This window comes from Stigmatopora argus, chromosome 18 (genome assembly GCF_051989625.1).
Source record: "Stigmatopora argus isolate UIUO_Sarg chromosome 18, RoL_Sarg_1.0, whole genome shotgun sequence".
NCBI lineage: Eukaryota > Metazoa > Chordata > Actinopteri > Syngnathiformes > Syngnathidae > Stigmatopora > Stigmatopora argus.
Genome location: NC_135404.1, coordinates 3,083,679 through 3,106,308, shown reverse-complemented (window position 1 = coordinate 3,106,308; position 22,630 = coordinate 3,083,679). Strand labels below are relative to the sequence as shown.

Genomic DNA, 22,630 nt, shown 5'->3' with positions numbered 1-22,630 from the left:
TAAAACACGAAAAACATAAGTGGACAGAGCTACTGCCACTGGCTGCCGCTTAAACGGCGCCATCATGAAGAAAGGGGTAAAAAAAAAAAAAAAAAAAAAAAAAATCTGTTTTTTTTTTACTGCGCGCAATAGGATTGCTGCTGCGCAGAGAAGACGAGAGTAGTGCGCAATTGCGCACGCGCGCAGCTTAGAGGGAACAGTGTCCCCAGCCCTCGATAACCCTCCGCCGTGGTACTTGGATGATTCGCCGAAAGACATTTCGCCGACGGACGTTTGGCCGACGGACAGGTCGCCGAATGGACGTTTCGCGCGCTTGCCCCGCCCCCGGATCGTGTGTGTACAAGTTTTTCAACCTCGGCCCGCGGGCCATATACGGCCCGTTACAGATAACATTCATTTAGGAATAACAAGGGCATGTACTGCCCCCCGCAGTACGTACTACACTACAATGTGCTGCCAATTTTTTATATTTTTTATTTTATCCTTGCGTTGAAAGTAGTAGCCATTTGGAGATCACGCAGAACAGTATGTGACAGAAGAAATAGAGAAAATAAAGTCGTGGTAACAGTAAGTACTACTGTAATGAAATGGTAAATCCAGAAATCCTACTCTAGAAAATTTACACCAGCATAGAAAACGTTGAGATTAATCTTTGAATTAAGGTTCTCAGCAAATCATTTTGAATATATATTTCCTAAAATATGGCAAATACTACTACTTCAAACGCAAGGATAAAATAAAAAATATAAAACATTGGCAGCACGTACGTACTTGTATTTAGAAATATGTCCAGCGGGGGCAGTACATTTTGAGATGAAGATTTAAAGTGGAAGTAGAAAGCGGTCTTGTTGTTCTCGTCTTTTTTTCTCTAACATATCATAAATTTCATCCAACGTATATTAATTGTAATTTCTTGTAAACTGTGTGTGTGTGAGAGTGAAAAAAATTAGTGTTTAATGTATTATTTTATTAAACAAATAAAAGTGGGGATGTTTCGATTGGATGTTTACACCGGACATCCGGGTTGGCTAGGTAAGCCAAGGGGAAGGTGACGGCGACACGGTCCATGTTTTGCTATCCTCTTATGGAATGTTAGAGAAAAGACCTTGCTGGGAATGCACCGTATATGGCCCGCGGGCCGAGGTTTAAAAACTTGTACACACACGATCCGGGGGCGGGGCAAGCGCGCGAAACGTCCATTCGGCGACCTGTCCGTTCGGCGACCTGTCCGTTCGGCCAAACGTTCATTCGGCCAAACGTCCGTCGGCCAAACGTCTTTCGGCGAATCATCCGGTCACGCTCCGCCGTGGCCTAAAAATAAAATTTGAAATTTTTTAACATCATTTTATAATGACAGATTCTGTCAAAGTTGTCAGATGGATTTTACTGGACTCAGGATGACATCATATTGATCATTTGATGAAAGTCATCTCATTGGTCTTGGATAGTCTGGTCTTGAACACAACACAACAGAACTTTTATACAGTTCATAAATAACTCACTCTGGCACAACTTGTTTGATTTGTGGTTTCACGTAGCCATCCACTGCTTTTGCTGCAAGACACACAAAATAAATTAAGATCATTTTCAGGATTATCTCAGAGATTACAATTTCAATCAATTCTATATTCTCGATACATTTAAAGCGTACCCCGTTGCGCAGGTTAAAAAAAATGGTTTTCTGGAGCAATATTGTTCAGTTTGATATATATCTGATGTGATGATATCTGCATTTATTCTTCTATATGCCTTGATTATCTTTTTTTATAAATAATTTAATTCTCTAATGAATTAAATGAAAAAGTTTCAGTAAAGTTTTTCAAAATTATCAAAAATCCCAGTAGTGCAACATAAATCCATTTGGATCTCATTTTTGTTGATAAGCCATACACAATTCTTTCCGCTAACCACTGCAGATATGGTTTAAGTTGACATGCTTTGAACAGGCACAGCACAATGATTCACAGTTTTGGTCTCAATTAAAAGAGAATACAGTAATCCCTCGAATATTGTGGATAATGTAAACCAGACATGGCCACGATAATCGAAAAATGGCAAAGTAGGATCACCCCTATAGTTGCTACATACCATACTATGTTTTTGCGCCTATACAAAAATACAAGTACACAAGTACAATTATCAAGAAATGTATTTATTAAATATTCGAGTTATATGCATATGACAAGACTGCAATGTATTAATATTTAAATATAATCTATAAATAAAAAATGTTAATACTGTCAGTACTGTACTCACTGTGAAAATAGTTCCTTCGTTGCTTGATTTAAATTTTAAAAAAAAGGTGATTGGTAACTTTAGTCCAAGTCCTCTTCGTCGGATGTGAGAGGCATTGGGTCGTAGATGGACTCTTCAGGGGGCGCCGCAGGGGGAACAGGAAGGTTTTTGGCACACAACAAACATGGAGACCGCCGTTTCTTTTCTTGTACAAACATGCTTTTGTAAAAGGACATGGCACTGTCAAAACGATTGACAAATTCAATGGCTCCGACCATGATGTCATCAATCTCCTGGACCCGTTGTTGCAAACTGCAAGCCATATTGAAGATCTCCTGCAGATGTCTTAAAGCAGGGGTCTCAAACTTGCGGCCCGCGGGCCAACTGCGGCCCTCGGGACGATAATTTGCGGCCCCCGTCTTAATATGAAAGATTAATGTTCGTGCGGCCCGCAAAATTGAAATGAATGACACTTGTGTTCGGAGCAATGTTCCCTCTAAGCTGCGCGCGTGCGCAATTGCGCACTACTCTCGTCTTCTCTGCGCAGTAGCAATCATATGGCGCGCAGTAAAAAAAAAAATCGAAATGTTTTTTTTTAATTTTTTTTTTTTTTTTTTTTTTTTTTTTTTTTTTACCCCTTTCCCCATGATGGCGCCGTTTAAGTGGCAGCCAGTGGCAGTAGCTCTGTCCACTCATGTTTTTCGTGTTTTACAGCATGTTTTACATGAAAAATTAGAGGGAACATTGACATGCACCTGCTTGTGGCAGGTGTGATACTGGTGTGCCCATAGCGAGCAATGATGATGTCGTGACCGGATGATTCGCCTAAAGACGTTTCGCCGACGGACGTTTGACAGACGGACAGGTCGTACTAGTATTTGTTAGTTTAATGATTAAATACAAATACTAGTATTTGTATTTAATCATTAAACGCTGTTTTCAGCTGGATTTGACCGAATTTGAGAGCATTTTGAGCCGTTTGGCGAATGGACGTCTATAGACGTTTTTTTGCCTCCATCGCGATATCATCCAGTATTTGTATTTAATCATTAAATGCTGTTTTAGGATGGATTTGACCCAATTGCTGTCATTTTACGGCTCGGTTCTGCTACATCTGCCTGCCCAAGAGTGCTTATTCCCGGACTGCCATGCCCGCCCAAGAGTGCTTATTCCCGGGCTGCCATTGATGGTAGACGAACATTGATTTTTACTATAATTTGGACAACACCGGCGGCGGGCCGGATTAAAAATCCTAACGGGCCGTAAATGGCCCGCGGGCCGAGGTTGAAAAACTTGTACACACACGATCCGGCGGGGCGAGCGTTCGAATCCCGTTTCGGCGAAACATCCGTTCGGCCGAATGAACGTTCGGTGGAACGTCCATTCGGCGACCTGCCCGTCTGTCAAACGTCCGTCGGCGAAACGTCTTTAGGCGAATCATCCGAGTACCGATGATGTCGCTCACACTGGTACTCAGTGCGCTCAGGGAGGTTGTCTTTCTGCTCAGACCAACAAAAAATTAGAGGGAACTTTGGTTCGGAGCTGAATGAACCAATCACGGTGAGGTATACGGCTATGGAGGGCGGGACATCGGCCGGGCTGTCCAGTGCCTCGCTCACTCACTCATTCATTCCTCCAATCAGCTGGGCGGAGGAGAAGCCGTGAGGCCGATCACTCCGCTCGGCGCGCACACTCCTCCGCTGCTCTCAGCATAGAACTGAATGTTTTATCAGTGCTTTTCTTGTGGAAATCCTGATGCGGCCCAGTCTCACCCAGACTCGGCCTCTAGCGGCACCCAGGTAAATTGAGTTTGAGACCCCTGTCTTAAAGGAAGACCGCGTTCTTCATCCTCATCGTTGTCCGCTGCCTCTTCTTCCTCACTCCCCGATGGGATCATTTCGACGAGGTCATCATCAGTTAGGGGCTGGGAGGTGGGGGTGGGGAATTTCACTGTTGCTCTCGAGCAGTGTGTTGACGTCCTGTCGCCATTCCAGCTTCACAACCTTATCTGTGGCGTAAATGCCTCATAATGCTGTTTTTTTTTATTCCTAGTGGTTATTACTCGCTTGGTTTCCTTGGAAAAGGATATTGTTGCTGTTTTCTGAATGTTTGCTTCTTTTTCTCTTGGTATAACGTACGATAGACTCATTTATGCCGCAATGACACGCTACGCTTTTAACATAACGTCGCTTTTAACATAACGTCACTTTTTCGGTCACTGTCATCATGTATCATTTTTCTTGGGCTCATTGGATGCCTAAGATGGCCACGGACACTTATGAGGCATTTTCAACTGGCGACTCAAAGCGGCAAAACATCGTCGTTGTTGGTCTTTTTGATATTATTCAGCATGTCATTCTTCTTCCATGGTAAAATATCACTTCTTCTTCAGCTCTGAATGCCACCCAATTCAGGGCTGAAGAAGACTTCCGGCATTTTTTTTTTATCCCTTGTCTCAGAATTTCAGCATGAATTTTGACATTTTAACAACTTTTTTTAATACTTAATATAAAAAAATAAAATGTACTGAAGCAGCGAAGTTCTGAAGGATTTTAGCTTTCTAGTGACATAGCCACCATTTTGCAAGGATTTTTCAACTAAAATTAATTATGATTTGAATTTGGTTGGTACATGCATCTTTGATTTTAAAAAACGTCACAATTTCACTTCACTTGTTCTAACCAGCATGTTAATGAGGCCTGATAACCATTAGTTTTGTCGCATCTACTCAGGAAATAGAGAGGAACAATTAACTACAAGCTGTAAAATAGAGTAAAACACAATTAATGGTAGTATAGTGGAAATCCTTTACATTTCCTTCTGATTTTAGCTCATATTGTTGCAGAACTAATAAAATTAGTATGAAATTAGCAAAACTGAATCTACAACCTCATGCTTAAAGATTCTCTATGTGGCTATAGGTGAAAATTGTAAGAAAATGACTACCATATTTTACAGACTAAGTTTTTAAAAAATAGTGCGGCTTATACTCAGGAGTGACTTATGTGAGAAATTGTTCACACATTCTTATATCATCCATTCATGTGTTTTAACACTCAACCACAAAGGGGCGCTCTTTGCCTGTGTTGATCATTTTAAAATTAGCGGTGGGTGGACTTTCTTTTTCCTCATTTTTATTATTAATGTTGTTTTAAATGCCTTTCAAAGTGAGATGTCTGTTATTTGTTTTGGATTTTATACAAAGTACCCCCCCCCTCCCCCAAAAGACTGTTTTTTTTCCCTTTCATTGTGCATTTTTCGACTAGTGCGACTTATAGACCGAAAAATACGGTAATTGCTTTTGCTGTATTTTAATTTTTGATGTCTGCTGAGTAACTTTTAGAAATTTTGCAAATTTTATTTCATGATAATAGAACTTTTGAAATCTATAAAACAGTTTTTGGGAACAATTAATGAGGGAACATCACTTGAAAATCTCCACCAAGTGAACCATTACTGACTTTTATCTCAGAATCTCTGTTCGACTTATTTTTCTATGCTACGTCACAAATATGTATTCAACATTAATAAGTGTAGTGCTATTGAAAATGTAAAGAAATTCTGCAGATACATACAAAGTGGTGGTGTGTAGTACTTGGCAAAGACCTCATCTTTGGGTCGGTCAGGATAGAGAAACAAGAGATGATTCAGATCACTGATTCGATCAGCCAAGGAGCGAATGGAGAAATCCTTGGATGTATAAGGCAACAGATTCCAGACCAGCCTTTCACCTAATGATCAAGAGTAACAACATAAAATCATAAGCAGTGCTATTGAAACGTATAGTACTGTATAGCAGTGCTTGGGAAATATGACCTCAATTTGTTCTCATACCCCCCCAAAATGCCCAGGGCTTGTAGATATCTTTACGCGGGGGAGATGCGACGAGAAAGAAAGTGCGTTGTTATCATAAGCAACCCTCGTGTACTCGGCCACCTGGCTGTCTCGTATGCTCAAATCTCAAATTTGTCTCGTATCTCACAGCAAATATTTGCTCTGAATTTTCCCCGTATCTCAATTTTCTTGTATGTTGGGGCACTCGTATGTCAAGGATATTACTGTATACTTTAAAGTGCAGGCCACATTCTCACTCACTCATAGAATTCAGACGTGCCATCATTTTTTGCCCTTTTTTCTTACACGGTCATTTGGTGGAGAGCTACAGTGGTGGGATTGGAGATTCACCCTTAGTGCCTGTGAACCAGGCGCTCACGCTAACACAGGAAATACACTGGGAGCGGTAGCGTTGTGTCTACATGAAAATGTCTCAGACAGAGGAAATCACAAGGGCTCTAACAAGAATGTGCAAATTCAGGCACAATTTCCCAATTGTACTTTTACAGAAGAAAAAAAATAGTTAGCCATTCATTGAATGTGAACCTCTAGCAAGGAAAATACAGTAGTATGCTTGAGAATACCGATGAGGTTGTAAACGCAAAGAAACTGACAGCAGTATAATTGAGCCTATTGGCTCAAGGAGTGGCAAGGTCTTGTGGCGCCATTGCTATATTAAACTCGACAAACCTTGGCGGTTAAGTGTCCATCAGAATAGATGAAGAAATCAAAGATACCTGTTTTGTTGGGGTTTTCTGCAACCCAGGCAATAGTGATGCCACCAATTTCAGAGTCACTAAAACGCAGGAGGAATGACCCGTTGGGTTTTGACATAAGCATATCCTGTGCCTGCTGCTTGTTAACAAAACCCAAGATGGCCCTGAAAAAATTTCAAAAATTATACAGTATTTCATACATGTTTGTGTAAGGTACACAGTCAACAATTCAGACTTCTGAAGATTTGGAGACCAAACAAGTGGCAATGTGGCAATAAATAAAACGGTGTGAAATTAAATGCAAAAAAAGTCATAAAGCAGAAATATGTTAATATAAAACAGCTTTTCTATAAAATTCATAATTTGAAGTTGTTTAGATGTCTGTTTATGTGCAGGTGTTTGTGTGCTTTGTCTATTGCCTAATGTGAGCTTCCTCCGAACAGGCTACTGGATGAATAGAAAATATTTTTGCACGCTGGTTAGCCATTTTAATACATTAATAAATAATTTTCTCATGTTTACTCATTTTTGTGTTCCTCACAAATTGGGACACTTCGATTATTTTTAAAGGGGTTTAAATTGGTAGGGTTTTTTTAAGGACCGTGGAACCAATTAGAGATTTTACATCTAAATTACTGCTGTACTGTACTGGAATACAAGTTATAAAACAAGTTCGGGAATCAATTAATTTTGTAAGTAAAGGTACTAATGTGTATACACGCACACATGCGTCAATCCATTTGAAGTGTTGACAGTGAATAGACAAAAACTGGAAATTTAAGTTCACAGCAGAAGGATAAGGAAATCGCACACATCTATACATCTTGGACATCTATTATTATCTTGGGAAATGTGACAAGCTCTCCATTTTTTTATTGTGGCGTGCATAGCTGGCGGCCATTATGGGTAAGGCAACCGGTGATTGGAAAGTAGATTTCGTAGAGTACATATTGTGCGATATGGTATAATGCCGTATCTGAATCGGAGCAACACTAGTTAAAGTTGTGATTTTAATAATATTAGGTAATTACCGCATTTTGCTGTTTAATATACCCCCCCATTTAATATACCCGGGTATATTAAACGGCAGGGGTATATTAAATGGCGCACAAACGGGAAGGTACGATCCACTACGCACTCTATGCCGTGACGGGGTAAGAGAAAGTCTGTTGCTGACAGCGATTCGGGGTCTTTGTCCGACTAGTAACTACTACTTACTGCTGAAACAAGTCTGACTTGGAATTTTAATGAACTTAAGTATCTATAATTATGCCCCCATGAACACCATACGAATCTTGCCAAAAAAAGCTGAGTTGCCGTTTAATATACCCGGGTATATTAAACGGCAGGGATATATTAAACGGCAGGGGTATATTAAATGGCGCACAAACGGGAGGCTCAAAAAAGCTAAAATCATTTAATATACCCGGGTATATTAAACGGCAAAATACGGTAAAACTGATTTACTTGAATAATTTAAAGGTACACTGTTAAGATCACAAGGGAAACACTTTGACGATATCAGATACTTATCAATAGCTTGTCAATAAAGTCAACACAAAGGCTTTTGTTGCAAAAAAATGTTTCCATTACCCATCATTCCAATGGGGCTTGAGATGTTTCTTCATAAGTTCCATGACGCCATCAAACCACTGCCAAAAGGTGAAGTTGCGCCCTGGTAAATTCTCCTGTTCAAGACAAATTTGAGTTGAGAGTACCGCAATTTCAGGAGAGAGATCTATCACTCGTAGCGTCATGCTCACTCTGTTGAACTGTGCCCAAGATATGGTCATGTTGCGGTATTCCTCTGGGTTATTACTTGTACTTGTGAAAGCTTTCTGCGCTAGGAAGACCAGGTTATTCTCTGACAGGCCACGGCCACTGTGCATCTCTGCCTTGTACTTCATATCAAGGGCTTCGCATAATTGGTTCCATAATATCTTGTCTGGTACAATGAAAGGCACACGACCCTGAAAGAACAAGGATATCAAATGAAAGAGTAAGATACAACATTAAAAAAATCCTAATTGAATGATACACATGTTTATAGACGGCAAAAACACTTTTACTGTGTCACACTTTACTACTAAAGTTGTCTAGTAAAGTCTACTCACTGATCTAATTATGCAGCTTCAGAACTAATTAGGAGTTTAATATCTTAAGCACATTTCAATCCAAGGACATTTTAACACAGTTAGAAGGGGTGGATATCAAAGCTAAAACTTTCATTCCAGAAACAAATATTGTTCCACCTGCAAATGATTATCTATCATGCCATAAGAATGTTCTGCTTTTGTGTTGCAGCCAGATTTGAGGACTTTTTATGGTACCACATATGTTCTCTCTGGTACACTCTATAATTACTATGTGATTGTCCTGCATAGGCAAGCAATACATCAGCAAAAAAAGGAGGTCCCACATAAATCCCCCTATCCAAACTGGCTTACAGAAAACTTGAGATGCAAGCATGAATGCATCTGTTTTTCAATGTTGCATCAGAAAGCCACGACTTTTCTCATTATGATGAGGAAAAAGAGATTATAGCAGCTGTGCAAAACATGGAAAGTTTATTGCCATTCGTTAATTACAGTTCATGGGCGGACCGGCGCCTTCAGTGGATAGCACGCCGGCCGCAAATTTAGGTCAGTTCACCTGAGGGGGTTTTCTCTGGGTACTCCAGTTTTTTCCCACATTCTAAAGACATGCAGGGTAGGCTGATTGGACACTCTAAATTGCCCTTAGGTATGGGTGTGAGTGCGATTGGTTGTCTGTCTGCTTGTGCCCTCTGATACAGGGTGTCCCCCGCCTCTGGCCCGAAGTCAGCTGGGATAGCTCTAGCACCCCCCATGACCCTATTGAGGATAAAGCGGTTCAGAAAATGAATGTATGAATGAATAATTACAGTTCCAACCAAAGCACGAGATACCATTTAGGCCATTTAGATGTTTGAAGCCCTCCTTACCAAAGCTTGAGAAATTCAGTCTATAAACCTCACCGGATTATATGGGCACACCACTGAATGAGTTTATTTTCATACATAATGCACACCTTATTATGAGGTGTCACTGTTCAGTGCGTAAATGTACTACATTTGTCATTATATTGTAAGTACCGTATTTACTCGCATATAAGCCACTTTTGTCGGACAAAAAAATGATGACTAAATTGAGGGTACGGTTTATATGCGCAAAAAAACATGACATAAAAAATTCCAAATTGACGGCGCCCTGCCACGATGACGTCACGACAAAATGGCGCCATTGCGTCCGCCGTGACGTCATGACAGGCGAATGCTGATACGGTCATTTATTTCAAAATAGAGAAAAGATAAACATAAAACGCTAAACAAAATTTAATTTGACATCCATGAATGAAATTCAGGGAAAAAAACGTAAGTATCTTGCATAAAACGTGAAAAAACTCACGTTCCCTTCACTCCTCGCTCGAGGCACAGCCATCTTACCTAGCTCCCGGGCAGCCATCTTACCTAGGGCGCTGCCGTCTAAACCTAGTTAAACGTGCTCTGATTGGCCAAACACGAGTAGCCTTGATTTTGAAATAAAACAAAGTTCCACTTTAATTGTCATACATTTCCTATGTTTTTTGTTGTTTTTATTAAAAGGCTGGTTATTATTTTCCTTCAGGCACCCAAGAGGACAGCCTGGGGTCCTATAGTTGTAGTTTGAGTTGTAGTCTTGAGTAAAGAACATTTCCAGCGGAGTTCGATTCAGTGTTTATCAAAGTTGACTGTAATGTGTTGTCAAAGAAGAAGGCTCTATAATGTAGAGTCTACATTGTCAATTACTTGGATTTGATATAAAAGAAGCTGAAGAATCATCTGTGTGCCTTCGTCTCACTCTCTGACCGGAGTATCTGTGCAGATGAGGTGTCCCAGCGCTATCAAAGAACATTGCAACGCTAATCTAACTCGCTAATATTGATTTTTTTTAAATTGTATTTCTTGTTCAAAGTGACAACTATTGGAGTAATATGAACCATCGAAGGAATTGAGATATTTTGACATTAGAAGCAATATGGCTGCCACAACATCTTAAACTTCTGGTAAGAGAATTGTAATTTCTGTAATTAGAAAGCATCAAGTTCTCATCAAGATAGACTAAATTGAATAATTTGATATATTGCATTTACAAAGATATATCAATACATATTAACTTCCTTATGATATTGACCTAATAATGTGCTTTTGATTCAAACAGTATCTCAGAAATACCACTTGTGATGATTTTTCTTAAGATTTTCCCTTCAAAGTAACACATTTGTACTCCCTATTAAAACCATGAATATGGAGGTAAAAATTGGGAATCAAGGGGGCGGCTTATACGCAAGAAATTGTAAAAAAATTTCAAGGCAACTTTCAGGGTGCGGCTTATACACGCGGGTGGCTTATATGTGAATAAATACGGTATTGATTTATTTCCCATTTGTTTTATTTGTTGGTTTGAGGAAAGATTATGTCGCTGACAATAATGCATGCATTTTTGTGTTAGTAAAGATCCATTAGTTTTGTAAAAATCAAATTTTTGTCATTTGCTTAAAAACGTCAGAGGCCGTAGTTCATGGGTTAGGGTCCGAATAAGACTAAAGAATCCAACTCACTGGTTCAGCAAAGGCATTGTCCCAAAGTACTGTTGCTGTGGCATTGTTGTCCTGACTACCGTGGACTATGACCACCACGGGTAGCGATAAAGTCTGCAGGTGTAAAGCAAAGAGAAGGTTAAGCCTAAAGAAATTTAAAAATGACAAAACAATAATTTTATAATAGCACTAAGGAGGAATTGAAATTCTGAAAAGTAATTATACTTTTAATGAATGTGATGGCATTTGAGTTTCTATTCTTGAATTATTATTAAAATAATATTTAAATAAAAAATACTATAATACAAAATATCATTTTTTAAAATATATACTACATGACATGCACCATGAGACAAACAGAGACATTAAACTAAAGTTAAACCAAGTTCGGAATTAAAGAATGTTTGAAAGACTCCCTTACTTTAACATGGAAGACCAGCTCATTGCCACCAATACTGAATTGTGATTCAAACAGAACAGTGAACTTTTCCTCAGTCACTGACTCAGCACCTCGACGGTCCGAACGCTTGATTCGCTTCAGGGACTATACACAGAGAGAGTAAAATAATAGTTCAACTTCTTGATACATAGAGTACCAGCAGGTATCATATAGGGTCAAATAAATTTAATCTTGTATTACAAAAGGAAAATTGACCTTCATACCTCCCTGTGTAACTGCCATTGCCATTTAGAGCAGTGAGAGTACTCATTTTTACTGGTAAATGGAGAGTTTTAGCTACACGTCTTTACCATGCCCAACAAACGCTCTTTAAATTAGCACAAATTCATCTATACTTATACACACCAATGGGGCTACTGCCATGCAAGGCGCTGCCAACCCACTGACAAATTAGGGTTCAGCGACTTGCGCAAGGCCACTTCGACAGTGGGCAGTGGAAGACTGGAACCGAACCGCTTACCCTTTGTTCCTTGTACAACTCAGGCTACCAACTGCGCCAGGGCCACCCTACAAGTACAGTTCATTCATTCTCTTAAAAAAATGTTTGAGGGGTTTTCTAACACCCCACTTTCCCCACATGTAATAAGAGTAATAAGATTAACCAACATACAAGATGTTATGTTAGTGAATTCCAGTCTATTGACAGTTACTCTGTATGAAGCCTTGGATATGAAAACATAACTGCTTCTTACCAGCTGAACGTGTCCCCAAAATTTTTTTGCTTTAGTATCACAATACAATCATACCCCTACTTACGAATGCATCTAGGTACGAAATTTTCAGGTTACGATTTTTTTTTATATGCAAATGAGTGCCCCGTGATACAAAAAAGATCCAGGTTACGAAATCCCCCCAAAAATTAATGAATTTCCTTATCCGTTATTTTATTTTGAAAATATTGTCGCGAATGCATTGCTTCTGAATTTAGAACCTCGCTACCCTCTACTGGGCTCTCATTGGCTGTCTCACAACAACCACTATCCATGTTTCAAGATTCTCTAATTACATACCTGTCCACCTCGGCTAAATGCTCCCCTTATTAATGATTTCAATTCCCCTTATTAAGCGTACAAATGCAACGTGGCACATATTTTCACACACACACAGGGCATACGTAAAAGTCTAAAATGTACTACAAAGTGGACGGCTTTCGGCCCTGGTAGAACGGACTCTTGCCGCCATCTGGCGGACAAACACGGGTATTATGTCTCTCATTATTACGGCCGCGGAAAGAACTATTTCATGCTTGTTTTTCATTTTAATAATAATTGGACATAGGCCCTGTCGTCATTATCAACAACACAAAAAAGCCTACTTGTCATCACACCCAGAAACTGCGTGTGACGAAATTGGTTGTGCTTCTCCATAAGATGCGTTTACTCGGCAAAAGACCTAAATAAGTGATAGTTACGGACTTGTAATTTGGCATTCTGCTGTTATGGATAAAGGTCGCTTACCTCTCACTGTCTTTCACTTACGTTCAGTCAGCTATTAGGAGGCAGATCACCACCCAAACATCTTTTCATATTACCGCAGAAGGGAATGTGTGTTATGTTACCGCAAATTTAGAGTTCTGATGGATGTGGGGAAAAACTGTCCTTAAGCCTATTTGTCCGTGCTTTGTGGGACCTATAGCGTCTGCCAGAGGGCAGCAGCTGGAACAGATTGTGACCAGGGTGGTAAGGGTCCCCTATGATGTTCCTGGCTCTGCTGAGGTAACGAGGGCTGGCAATGTCTTCCAGTGAGGGCAGAGAGCAGCCGACAATCCTCTGGGCAGTGTTAATCACTTTCTGCATGGCCTTTTTGTCTGCCGCCGTGCTTCCAGCGTACCACACTGTGATGCCGTATGCCAGGATGCTCTCTACAGTGGTTCTATAGAAGGTTATCAGAAGCTTGGTGCCCAAGTTGTTCTTCCTAAGTACCCTGAGGAAATGGAGTCGTTTCTGAGCCTTCTTCACCACTGCCGTGATGTTTGTAGACCATGAGAGCTTATCCGTGACGTGGACCCCCAGGAATTTAAAGGACTGGACCCTGTCTACACATACTCCATTTATGAGGAATGGGGCCAGATCTGTGCCGTGTTTGCGAAAGTCCAGGATTATTTCTTTAGTTTTCGTGGTGTTCAGTGTGAGATTGTTCACCGAGCACCACGAAGACAATTTGTTGACCTCATCTCTGTAAGCCGACTCATCCCCTCCTGAGATGAGTCCGACCACAGTGGTGTCGTCAGCGAATTTGATGATGGCGTTAGACTGGTGGGTGGGTGTACAGTCGTATGTGTACAGGGAGTACAGAAGAGGACTCAGTACACAGCCTTGAGGGGAGCCAGTGCTCAGTGTAATGGAGGAAGAGAGGTGGGGACCAAGTCTAACAGTCTGTGGTCTTCCCACAGACCCCATTTTAAGACATTAATAGATCATTTTTCTTATAATTTTCTCTTATTTTTGTGTGTTTTTCACATCTTTCATTCAAAATTGGGACGCTGACCCATTTTAAAGGGTTTAGTTGCCAGTCGTGTGAGGACCGTGGAACGAATTAGAGAATATACATATAAAGTACTGCTCTACTTACGAAATTTTCAAGTTACGAAAAAAGTTCTGGAACCAATTAATTTTGTAAGTAAAGGTGCAACTGTATTTCATCAGCAAGATCAAAGGTGTTTTAACTGGAACCCTACCATGTTTCTGAAGTGTGCACTCAGAGTGCCTGTGCCCTGGTGATATTCCATCACACAGTTGTTGTTAAGGATTTCACCGCTGCTTTCACTATCAATAGGGGAAGAAATTTAATTAGACCTATTAATAACATTAAAACACAACAAAATAATATTTTGCGTCAGCTAACAAAGCAGCAATGAATCAAATATTCAAAAACATACAACTATGACAAAGTCTGCACCACTGAGATTCTTTTTACCTGTGTGTGCTTTCATTTTTTAGGAGGGCTTTGGCCTGTTGCTCACTCACAATGACAGCCTTGACTTGAGGTGGATTCATGTGGACATTGAGCTTACCACCCACCAGAAGTCGCACAGTTGCCGCAAATTTGGTATGGGTCCTTAACACCTGGGGTGGCTGTTTTTCAATGATGAAGGTGCTAAACAGAGCAGGATTATTAACATTATGTAAATTATCTGAAGGAAATGAGAGACAGCCATAGCCAAAAAGTTCATATTGTGCAGTATATTATTCTAAATTGACCTCTACCGCATTCAAATCCATACACAACCTTGCTCCAGACCTGTCTGATCTCCAACATATCTCCACTCACATTTCCCCCCTACACTTGTTTGTCCTTTCAGCCTGTATTACTGCCATAGGGAGCATATCATTCAGTTCTTCTTCCAGCCTCAGAAATTCACCGTTAATCAAACTCAGAAATATAGTCTTCTCTACATTTCATATCACAACTGAAAGCAAACTTGTTTAACAACAATATCCTGGTGGGTTATTGAATATTATCTCTCTTGTAATAATTAATTTGATATTTTGTAAGAAATTCACCTTTAAAATAAATAAATAAAATTATTTTTAAAAAAAAAATCGGTTATGAATTGTACTTTTTTTCATAGTTTGACTGGGTATGCGGCTGTGTATTAACACCTGCCCTGTTTGGTCTGGACCAAACCGTTTAAGTCCGTGGTGTGAACCTATTGGGTTGGTGCAATTACAAACCAGCGAACTCTAATGCAGACCAAACAGCCGGTTTGAGACCTCGTCAGAGAGGTGGTCTCGGTTCGCTTCCAAGCACACCACAGTGCTGTTTGCTTTATGATTCAAAGCAACTGCACAGTGTTTCGAAACAAAGCTGAAACCATACACCTATCTATTTGCAGGTAACAGGCATTTTGTGAAATGTTGCTTTATTAGCAGTATTTCGGCTTACATGAGTTGGGGTTTGGAATGTTTTCCAGTAGTTTCTTGCGGTTTGATGAACCATATCAATATGAGCATGAGTGCTGCAAGCTGGAGCTCTGCAATTGTTTACTAGTGTATTTTACCATGTTACACCGCTCAGACCAGTTGTCCAATGATTGAACGATGTCTGCATATATGTCGGTTTGTTGTCAAATCCTGCTTCGCAAAAAAAAATTGCAATGTGAAAAGGAACCGCAACAAAACAGTCCAGACGAAATATAATTTGGTCCGAACCAAAGAAAGCGACTTATTGGTTTTGTTTGCAAGCCCTGTACATCCAGAGTTGGTAGCGTTATTAGGAAGTGATACTGATGATAAAGGCCATAGTCTTCAGACTATAAGATGCTACTTTTTTCTGTAAATTTGAAATATGCAGCTTATATAACAAGGTAGCTTCTTTATCATTTTTTTAGGGAAAACGACCTATTGTTTTCCCATTAATAATAAAAGGACATTCTTAGGTTATATTTTCAGATGATATCGCGCTGCAGCCCAGGTCATAAATTTGCCACTTGGGGTCTGTTCTCCTTGTAACAAATAGCACGTGTGTTCTATTTGACAGCAATCTTGAGTTCTCATATGCAACAACACAAATGCATCCTTAGCTTTGTGTTGATGTGTTTCATTTCCGTCGTTCTGTAGGTTTTGACAGAATACTTGTAACATTCTGAGCAAATATTTGCCTTGAGATACGAGACAAATTTTGAGATACGAGCATACGAGACAGCCAGGTAGCCGAGACGCGAGAGGCTGCTCATGATTTCAGCCGCACTGTCTTTCTCGCCGCAACTCCCTTGTGTAAAGATCTCCACGAGCAATGGGTGGAGCTTTGCATTTTTTTCCCTGTGAGTCAGTGCAGAATAAAGGGAACAACAATGGCCCCAAAGCAAGCAAGTGGAATGAAGAGTTGTGCAAAGAAAAGGCATATGACAAATAAATACATAGTATCTTAAAAACCCAATATTTTTCCACTAATTTTGATATTTTATCAATTATGTGATCAGATTCAATTTCCAATGACGAGATCAGATCAAACACCTTTTTGAGTTGACAGAATCTTCTGAGGTACGACAAATGCCTGCATTTTGCACAAAAATATGCTAAACAACGTTCTAAATGCTGTAGAAATGATAATGAGAATCAAACCACTGCTCGGTGGTCTAAAGCTTGATAGAGATGAGGTGTGAGTTTCACCTTGTGACCAAAGCAGAGATAACATCAGTGATGTCTGAATTGAGTTTGTTCAGCAGATCTTCCATGGAGCCTGGCAGAGGAAGTTGCTGAGTAAGATGTTCACAGCGTCGAATTTGCTGTCGATTTGTCCAGATAAGATCGGCCAACTTTTCACACCTACAAACAAAGAGACATGATCATTATATCTTGGACTGACTTATTTGTGCTACAACTACATTTTCACTTAAAATATGTGGGTTGAGAAAAGTCCTTACCAGGACTGGAGAACATCTAGTCCTCCCTCATGAGGACCCCCATTCCCAGCTAATTGCTGCCTCCTCTTCCATTGTATGAGCTCCTCATCTAAGATCAAAGTTTGTTGTTTCCTCAGAAGAGTGAGGGTCTTTTGGTGTTGTTCCGAAAGGTCCTGCGAACGCACAGTGAACGCTCTTATTGGAATCCGCAAAGTTGTGTGTAAGAACAGCCTCCACCAATTCATATGGATTAGCGAGTTGATTTTGACAATATTAAGAGCAATATTAAGTGAAATGTTAAACAGGGTGAAATAATTCCACATTTTGTGCCCTTTGTGTAAGTGGTCATTTTTCACTGCTTAAAAAAACAAAGGAACCAATGCTTCTGCACGTTTCAGTATTAAACAAGGATTTTTGAGCCACGCTCCTTGCAACCTTTAGGTATATTACAGGTGCTCAGGCTGAGCTTGCTCTCGTCTGTGAAAAGTACAGGTGCCAATGGCGGACTTGCCAATTCTGATGTTCTGGAGCAAATGCCAGTCAAACTCCATGGTGGTGGGGAGTGGCCACAGGGCCCTCTACAGGACATCTGATCCTCAGGCCACCTTCATGAAGTCTGTTCCAGATTGTTTGGGTAGAGACATTCATACCAGTGGCCCTTTGGAGGTCAGTCTCTAGGGCACAACCAGTGCGCAGCTTGTTCCGCCATGCACAAAAGGTGCAGGCATCGGTCCTGCTGATGGGTTGAGGACCTTCTACAGCCCTGTCCAGGTCTCCGAGGATAACAACCACAATCGCCTCCATGTTCTGGAGATTTTGCTTGGAGACACATTAAACCTTCTTGCTGGAGCACGTGGGAATGTGCCATCCTGGAGAAGTTGGACAACCTGAGCAATCTTTTGTATGGTTAAGGAATCACCTCATACTGCCAGTAGAGATAATTACTCAAACCAAAGTCAGCCAAAAAGATTCAGGCAACAGATAGACGAAAATCTACTTTTCATTTGGTTTTGCAAGGTATATCGGCATACATAACTGCTTTATGTATGCCGATATACCTTGCAAAACTAAATGAGTCAACATAGTGTGGGCATGTAGGTGACACCGTTTACCAGCACAAGTCACATATCACATTTTACTACACTTATTAAGAGTGGGTTGACTCTTGTTGTCAGCCACCATGGCGATTGACTGGTAGATCACGATCCACATTTTGAGCATCCGTGTTAGATGGCATATTTTTGTATTACATTTACACTGTTTTGCACTGTTGTTCGACTGTATAGAACATGCTATGCCCATATTATGAATAAAGGCACAAAATAATAATGACCACAGCTTTAGTTTCTGTTAAATTATCGAATAGTAAACAATTCAATCTCATTTTTATTCATTAAATGTTCATATTTTACAAGTTGAATATTATGAAGATTCAAAACTGTTTGTTGAGCATCTTTGATTGTACATGACATGAATATTATTATTTTTTTAACAAAAAATCTGCATTTATTTGTCTTTTTGGGCCCCAAATATTTATTTTTGGGGGGCTCAGAGTGAAAAAACAACAACTGATTAGACCATATTTACTCGCATATAAGCCGCTTTTGTCAGACAAAAAATGACTGAATTGAGGGTACGGCTTATATGCGCATAAATCACGGCATGCACGAAACTGCAAGCTGACGACAATGACACGATGACGTCACGACAAAATGGCGCCATGACGCACTGGCGCCATGACACACTGGCGCCGTGACGTCATGACGCAAGACAATGCGGCCGATACGGTCATTTATTTCAAAATAAACTATAAACAGATAAAACGCTAAACAAAACAAATTTTCACATCTATGAATATAATCCAAGGAAAAAATAAACCGTATCTTGCATAATAAGCTCTGACCGTTCAAATTCAACAATTTTAAGGGTGTATCTTATACGCGCAGGCATCTTATATGCGAGTAAATACGGTAGGTTATGTTGCCCAGAAGAAAGTGATCAAACTAAACCAAACTTTGAATGATAAAGGACACTTTGAAGCTGTTGGACTTATGTGCACATTATTATCATACATTTGCTCTTAGCATTGACAGAATTTGAACGCATTCTTGCTTTAGACAAAGAGTCATCATTTCATTTCTTGCCACCAACAAAGGACGTTCTGTTTTTCCATATTCAAAACATGATGTGCCGAGGGCTCTTCGAGTCCTTGTGCCTTTGTTGTATAATGATGAGATTGTGAACGTGTTTTGGAAACTCTGACGTCCCAATCGTGTAATCTACCCCTCACTTTAGAGTTGGGACCTCTATGTAATAAGGGCCCCCGATTTTGATAAAAATGGACAAAAGAAAGGAAAGGGCAGAAGGTAATTGGGGAGCGGTCCTCAAGGTCTGTCCTCCTTGTAAATGAAAATCCAGAAGGGAGTGTTTCTTTTGATTTTGTGGATGTCTAAAGGCAAACCTGACAAGCCACACAAAATCGGACAAAATAGGTCCAACCCATAAACGGCTAAACACTGTGCCTCTAGCTGGTCCGTGGAAACATTACATTTTAAAACTGGTCCCTTGTGCAAAAAGAGGTTGGGGACCCATGGTTTTAACTTAGAGGTGTGACACGATTCTACTGTCCCACACCTCGAGACGGGATTGTGACTGTGAGTATTGCGATTTCGGTTTCGATGTATGGAACATGACCGCCGTATCAACTTGTGTTCCCTGTTTGTTAATTTTTGCCAAATCATTTTGTTTGTCACTTTGGTAATGCTGAGAAAGCATTACAAATACTGTGTGCCACTATTAGAGTTGAACAAAATGCACAATACGCTCTGGTTCCAGACAGGAGGCAAGACCTACTTTAATGCACAACGCGGCGTCTTTTATAGACGGAACACAGTACAGTGAAAAGATGAAGGACATCTATCCTCCTTCGTCATCGTTTTGGCAATGTCTGATATATTTCTTGGTAGGCCAGGCCGACTCTGGCTCATAAACACATGATGCGATCTGCGACTCACGGCCGCCTGCTAATTCCACAATAGGTGGTACCTAGAGTAACGTGTACCCAAATATTCCACAATACTACCAATGGTATTGGCTGTGAACTTTGTTAAAAAGTAACAAATTAAGTCCAGGGGAGGAGTCTCGTTTTGACGCAAGCCATAAATTTAATTTTGTCCGTGTAAATAATATAAATAATAATATAACATTAAACCTGACAATGGTACAACAAAAGGTTGGTGATCCCTGCATTGTGAATCAATAAACTTAACTTAATTTATTTTTAAAAAATTGGTATAGTCATACAAGCCTGTATTTTTGTAATGTGCTGGCCTCTCTGGCAAGCCAGGCTTCCACAGTGGCTCGCTTGCTTTGTAGGGGGGTTTCCCGTTGGGTGCGCTCAGCTGGAGGCAGAGAGCTCAGGCTGCTCAGCTGGGCTGGCCAAAACGGAAGCAAAATTAGAACCAGGAAAAATAGAAAAATAAATGTGATTGAAAAAAAATTGTGCTTTAGATATTTAATCATTACAGTTAGTGGTGTGTGAAGTGGAACAAAGCATATCATCCATATCGTCCTGACTACCAGTAGTTCAAATTTGTCCTCTGTAGAGGACATTTGTAAACCTAAATATCTCCCACCCAGTGCATCCAATCACATGAAGTCCTTTTGTGCTCTATAGAGGACACTCAAGCTTTTCAATGATGACAAATTTCTTTTGCTGTATTCCAATTACTTCACATAGATTGGAAATTTCAAAATAAATGTGATTGGACAACATTTTTTTCCTGGTATTCAGCAGGTTATGGGCCATATTATATCACAATACAGTAATACCTCGACATGCGAGTGCCCCGACATAGAAGCAATTTGAGATACGAGTAAAATTTCGAGCAAATATTTACCTTGAGATACGAGACAAATTGTGATATACGGACATACAGCCAGGTGTGGCCAACGCGAGAGACTGCTTTTGAGAACAACATGGGCGCTGTCTTTCCCGTCGCAACTCCCTCATGTAATATCTCTACGAGCACTGGGTGGAGTTAATGGTAGGGTCACCCATGGCAAACTTGTACGAGGTGAGGCTCCAGACAAAGAATGACTCAGAAGACCTCTTATGATGAACAACACGTTTGAACGGCATTTTTGCTCTCCCGGACGCGGGTCACCGGGGCCCCACTCTGGAGCCGGGCCTGGAGGATGCCCACGATGGCGGCCGAGCCTGCACCGACTGGTACCACTCCTTTCAAGGGGGGTTGGACACTTTACCACTCTGGAATCGCTCACGGTGAGAGGCATCGAGCAGGTGTGGGCATACTTATTGGCCCCCAGCAAGGGGGCCTGCACATTGGGGTTCACCCCGGTAGAAGAGAGGGTAGCATCCCTCCGCTTTGCTGACTGTTGTTTATGCGCATGCACCAAGCATCAACTTACAGTACCCACCCTTTTTTAAGTCCTTGGAAGGGGTGCTGGAGAGTGCTCCCTCATTCCACTGGGGGACTTCAATGCTCACGTGGGCATTGACAGTGAGACCTGGAGGGACATGATTGGGAAGAACAGCCCCCTAATGGGAATCCGAGCAATATTTTCTTGTTACACTGTTGCACTCGCCATGTATTGACAATAATAAACACCATTATCAAAAATAAGGGTGCACTTGGCACCAGGACCCCTTAGGCCACAGTTCGATGATTGACTGGTCATGTCATCAGATATCTTGGACACTCGGGTGAATAGATGGGCGGAGCTGTTAGGTTAGAACTTTATTTCATCCCGTATTCGGGTAAATTCTCGGCATTTCCTGTCAACCGATCACCACCTGGTGTTGAGTTCCGATAGTGGGGAAGATGCCAGTGCGGACTGGCAGACCCAAACGTTTTGTGAGGGTCTGCTAGGAACGCGTGGTAGAGTCCCCCGTTATAAGGAGTTTCAACTCCCACCTCTGACAGAGCTTCTTTCATGTCCAGAGAGAGCTAGGGGAGATTGAGTCCGAGTGGACCTTGTTTTGTCCCTCTTTTGCCATAGCGGCTGACCGGAGCTGCAGCTGCAAGGCAGCCGGTGCTTGTTGTGGCGCTAATCCCAGAACCCCCTGGTGGACGACGGTAAGGGCTGCCGTCAGGCTGAAGAAAGAGTCATAAAGGGCCTTTTTGGTCCGTATGGCTCCGGAGGCAGCTGATGGCTACCGGCTGGCCAAGCGGCACGTGGCTTTGGTGGTCTTTGAAGCATAAACCCGGACATTGAAGGAGTTTGGTGAGGCCATGGAGAAGGACTTCCAGACGGTTTCACGGACATTTTTGTCCACCATCCGGCATCTCAGGAGGGGGAACCAGTGCACCATCAACACAGTGTATAGTGGGCATGGGGCGCTGGTGAACTCGACTTGGGATTTTTCCCAACCTGTCTACATGTGCTTTGTGGACTTGAAGGTGTTCAACCGTGTCCCCCCGT

General features: G+C 41.1%; 1 protein-coding gene across 1 annotated transcript in view; it reads right to left on the bottom strand.

Moving 5' to 3' along the window:
- The window catches only part of LOC144092633 (signal transducer and activator of transcription 5B-like), a 41,736-nt gene that overhangs the window by 7,168 nt on the left and 11,938 nt on the right, over positions 1 to 22,630 (bottom strand). Inside the window, exons 6-17 of the mRNA XM_077625612.1 lie at positions 20,489 to 20,619; positions 17,207 to 17,358; positions 16,953 to 17,108; positions 14,758 to 14,937; positions 14,519 to 14,606; positions 11,803 to 11,925; positions 11,403 to 11,495; positions 8,549 to 8,755; positions 8,379 to 8,473; positions 6,807 to 6,949; positions 5,811 to 5,966; positions 1,503 to 1,554 (exon numbers count right to left, since the gene is read on the bottom strand). Of these exons, the coding sequence (XP_077481738.1) occupies positions 1,503 to 1,554; positions 5,811 to 5,966; positions 6,807 to 6,949; positions 8,379 to 8,473; positions 8,549 to 8,755; positions 11,403 to 11,495; positions 11,803 to 11,925; positions 14,519 to 14,606; positions 14,758 to 14,937; positions 16,953 to 17,108; positions 17,207 to 17,358; positions 20,489 to 20,619 (1,576 nt within the window). The remainder of the gene's footprint in view (positions 1 to 1,502; positions 1,555 to 5,810; positions 5,967 to 6,806; positions 6,950 to 8,378; positions 8,474 to 8,548; positions 8,756 to 11,402; positions 11,496 to 11,802; positions 11,926 to 14,518; positions 14,607 to 14,757; positions 14,938 to 16,952; positions 17,109 to 17,206; positions 17,359 to 20,488; positions 20,620 to 22,630) is intronic.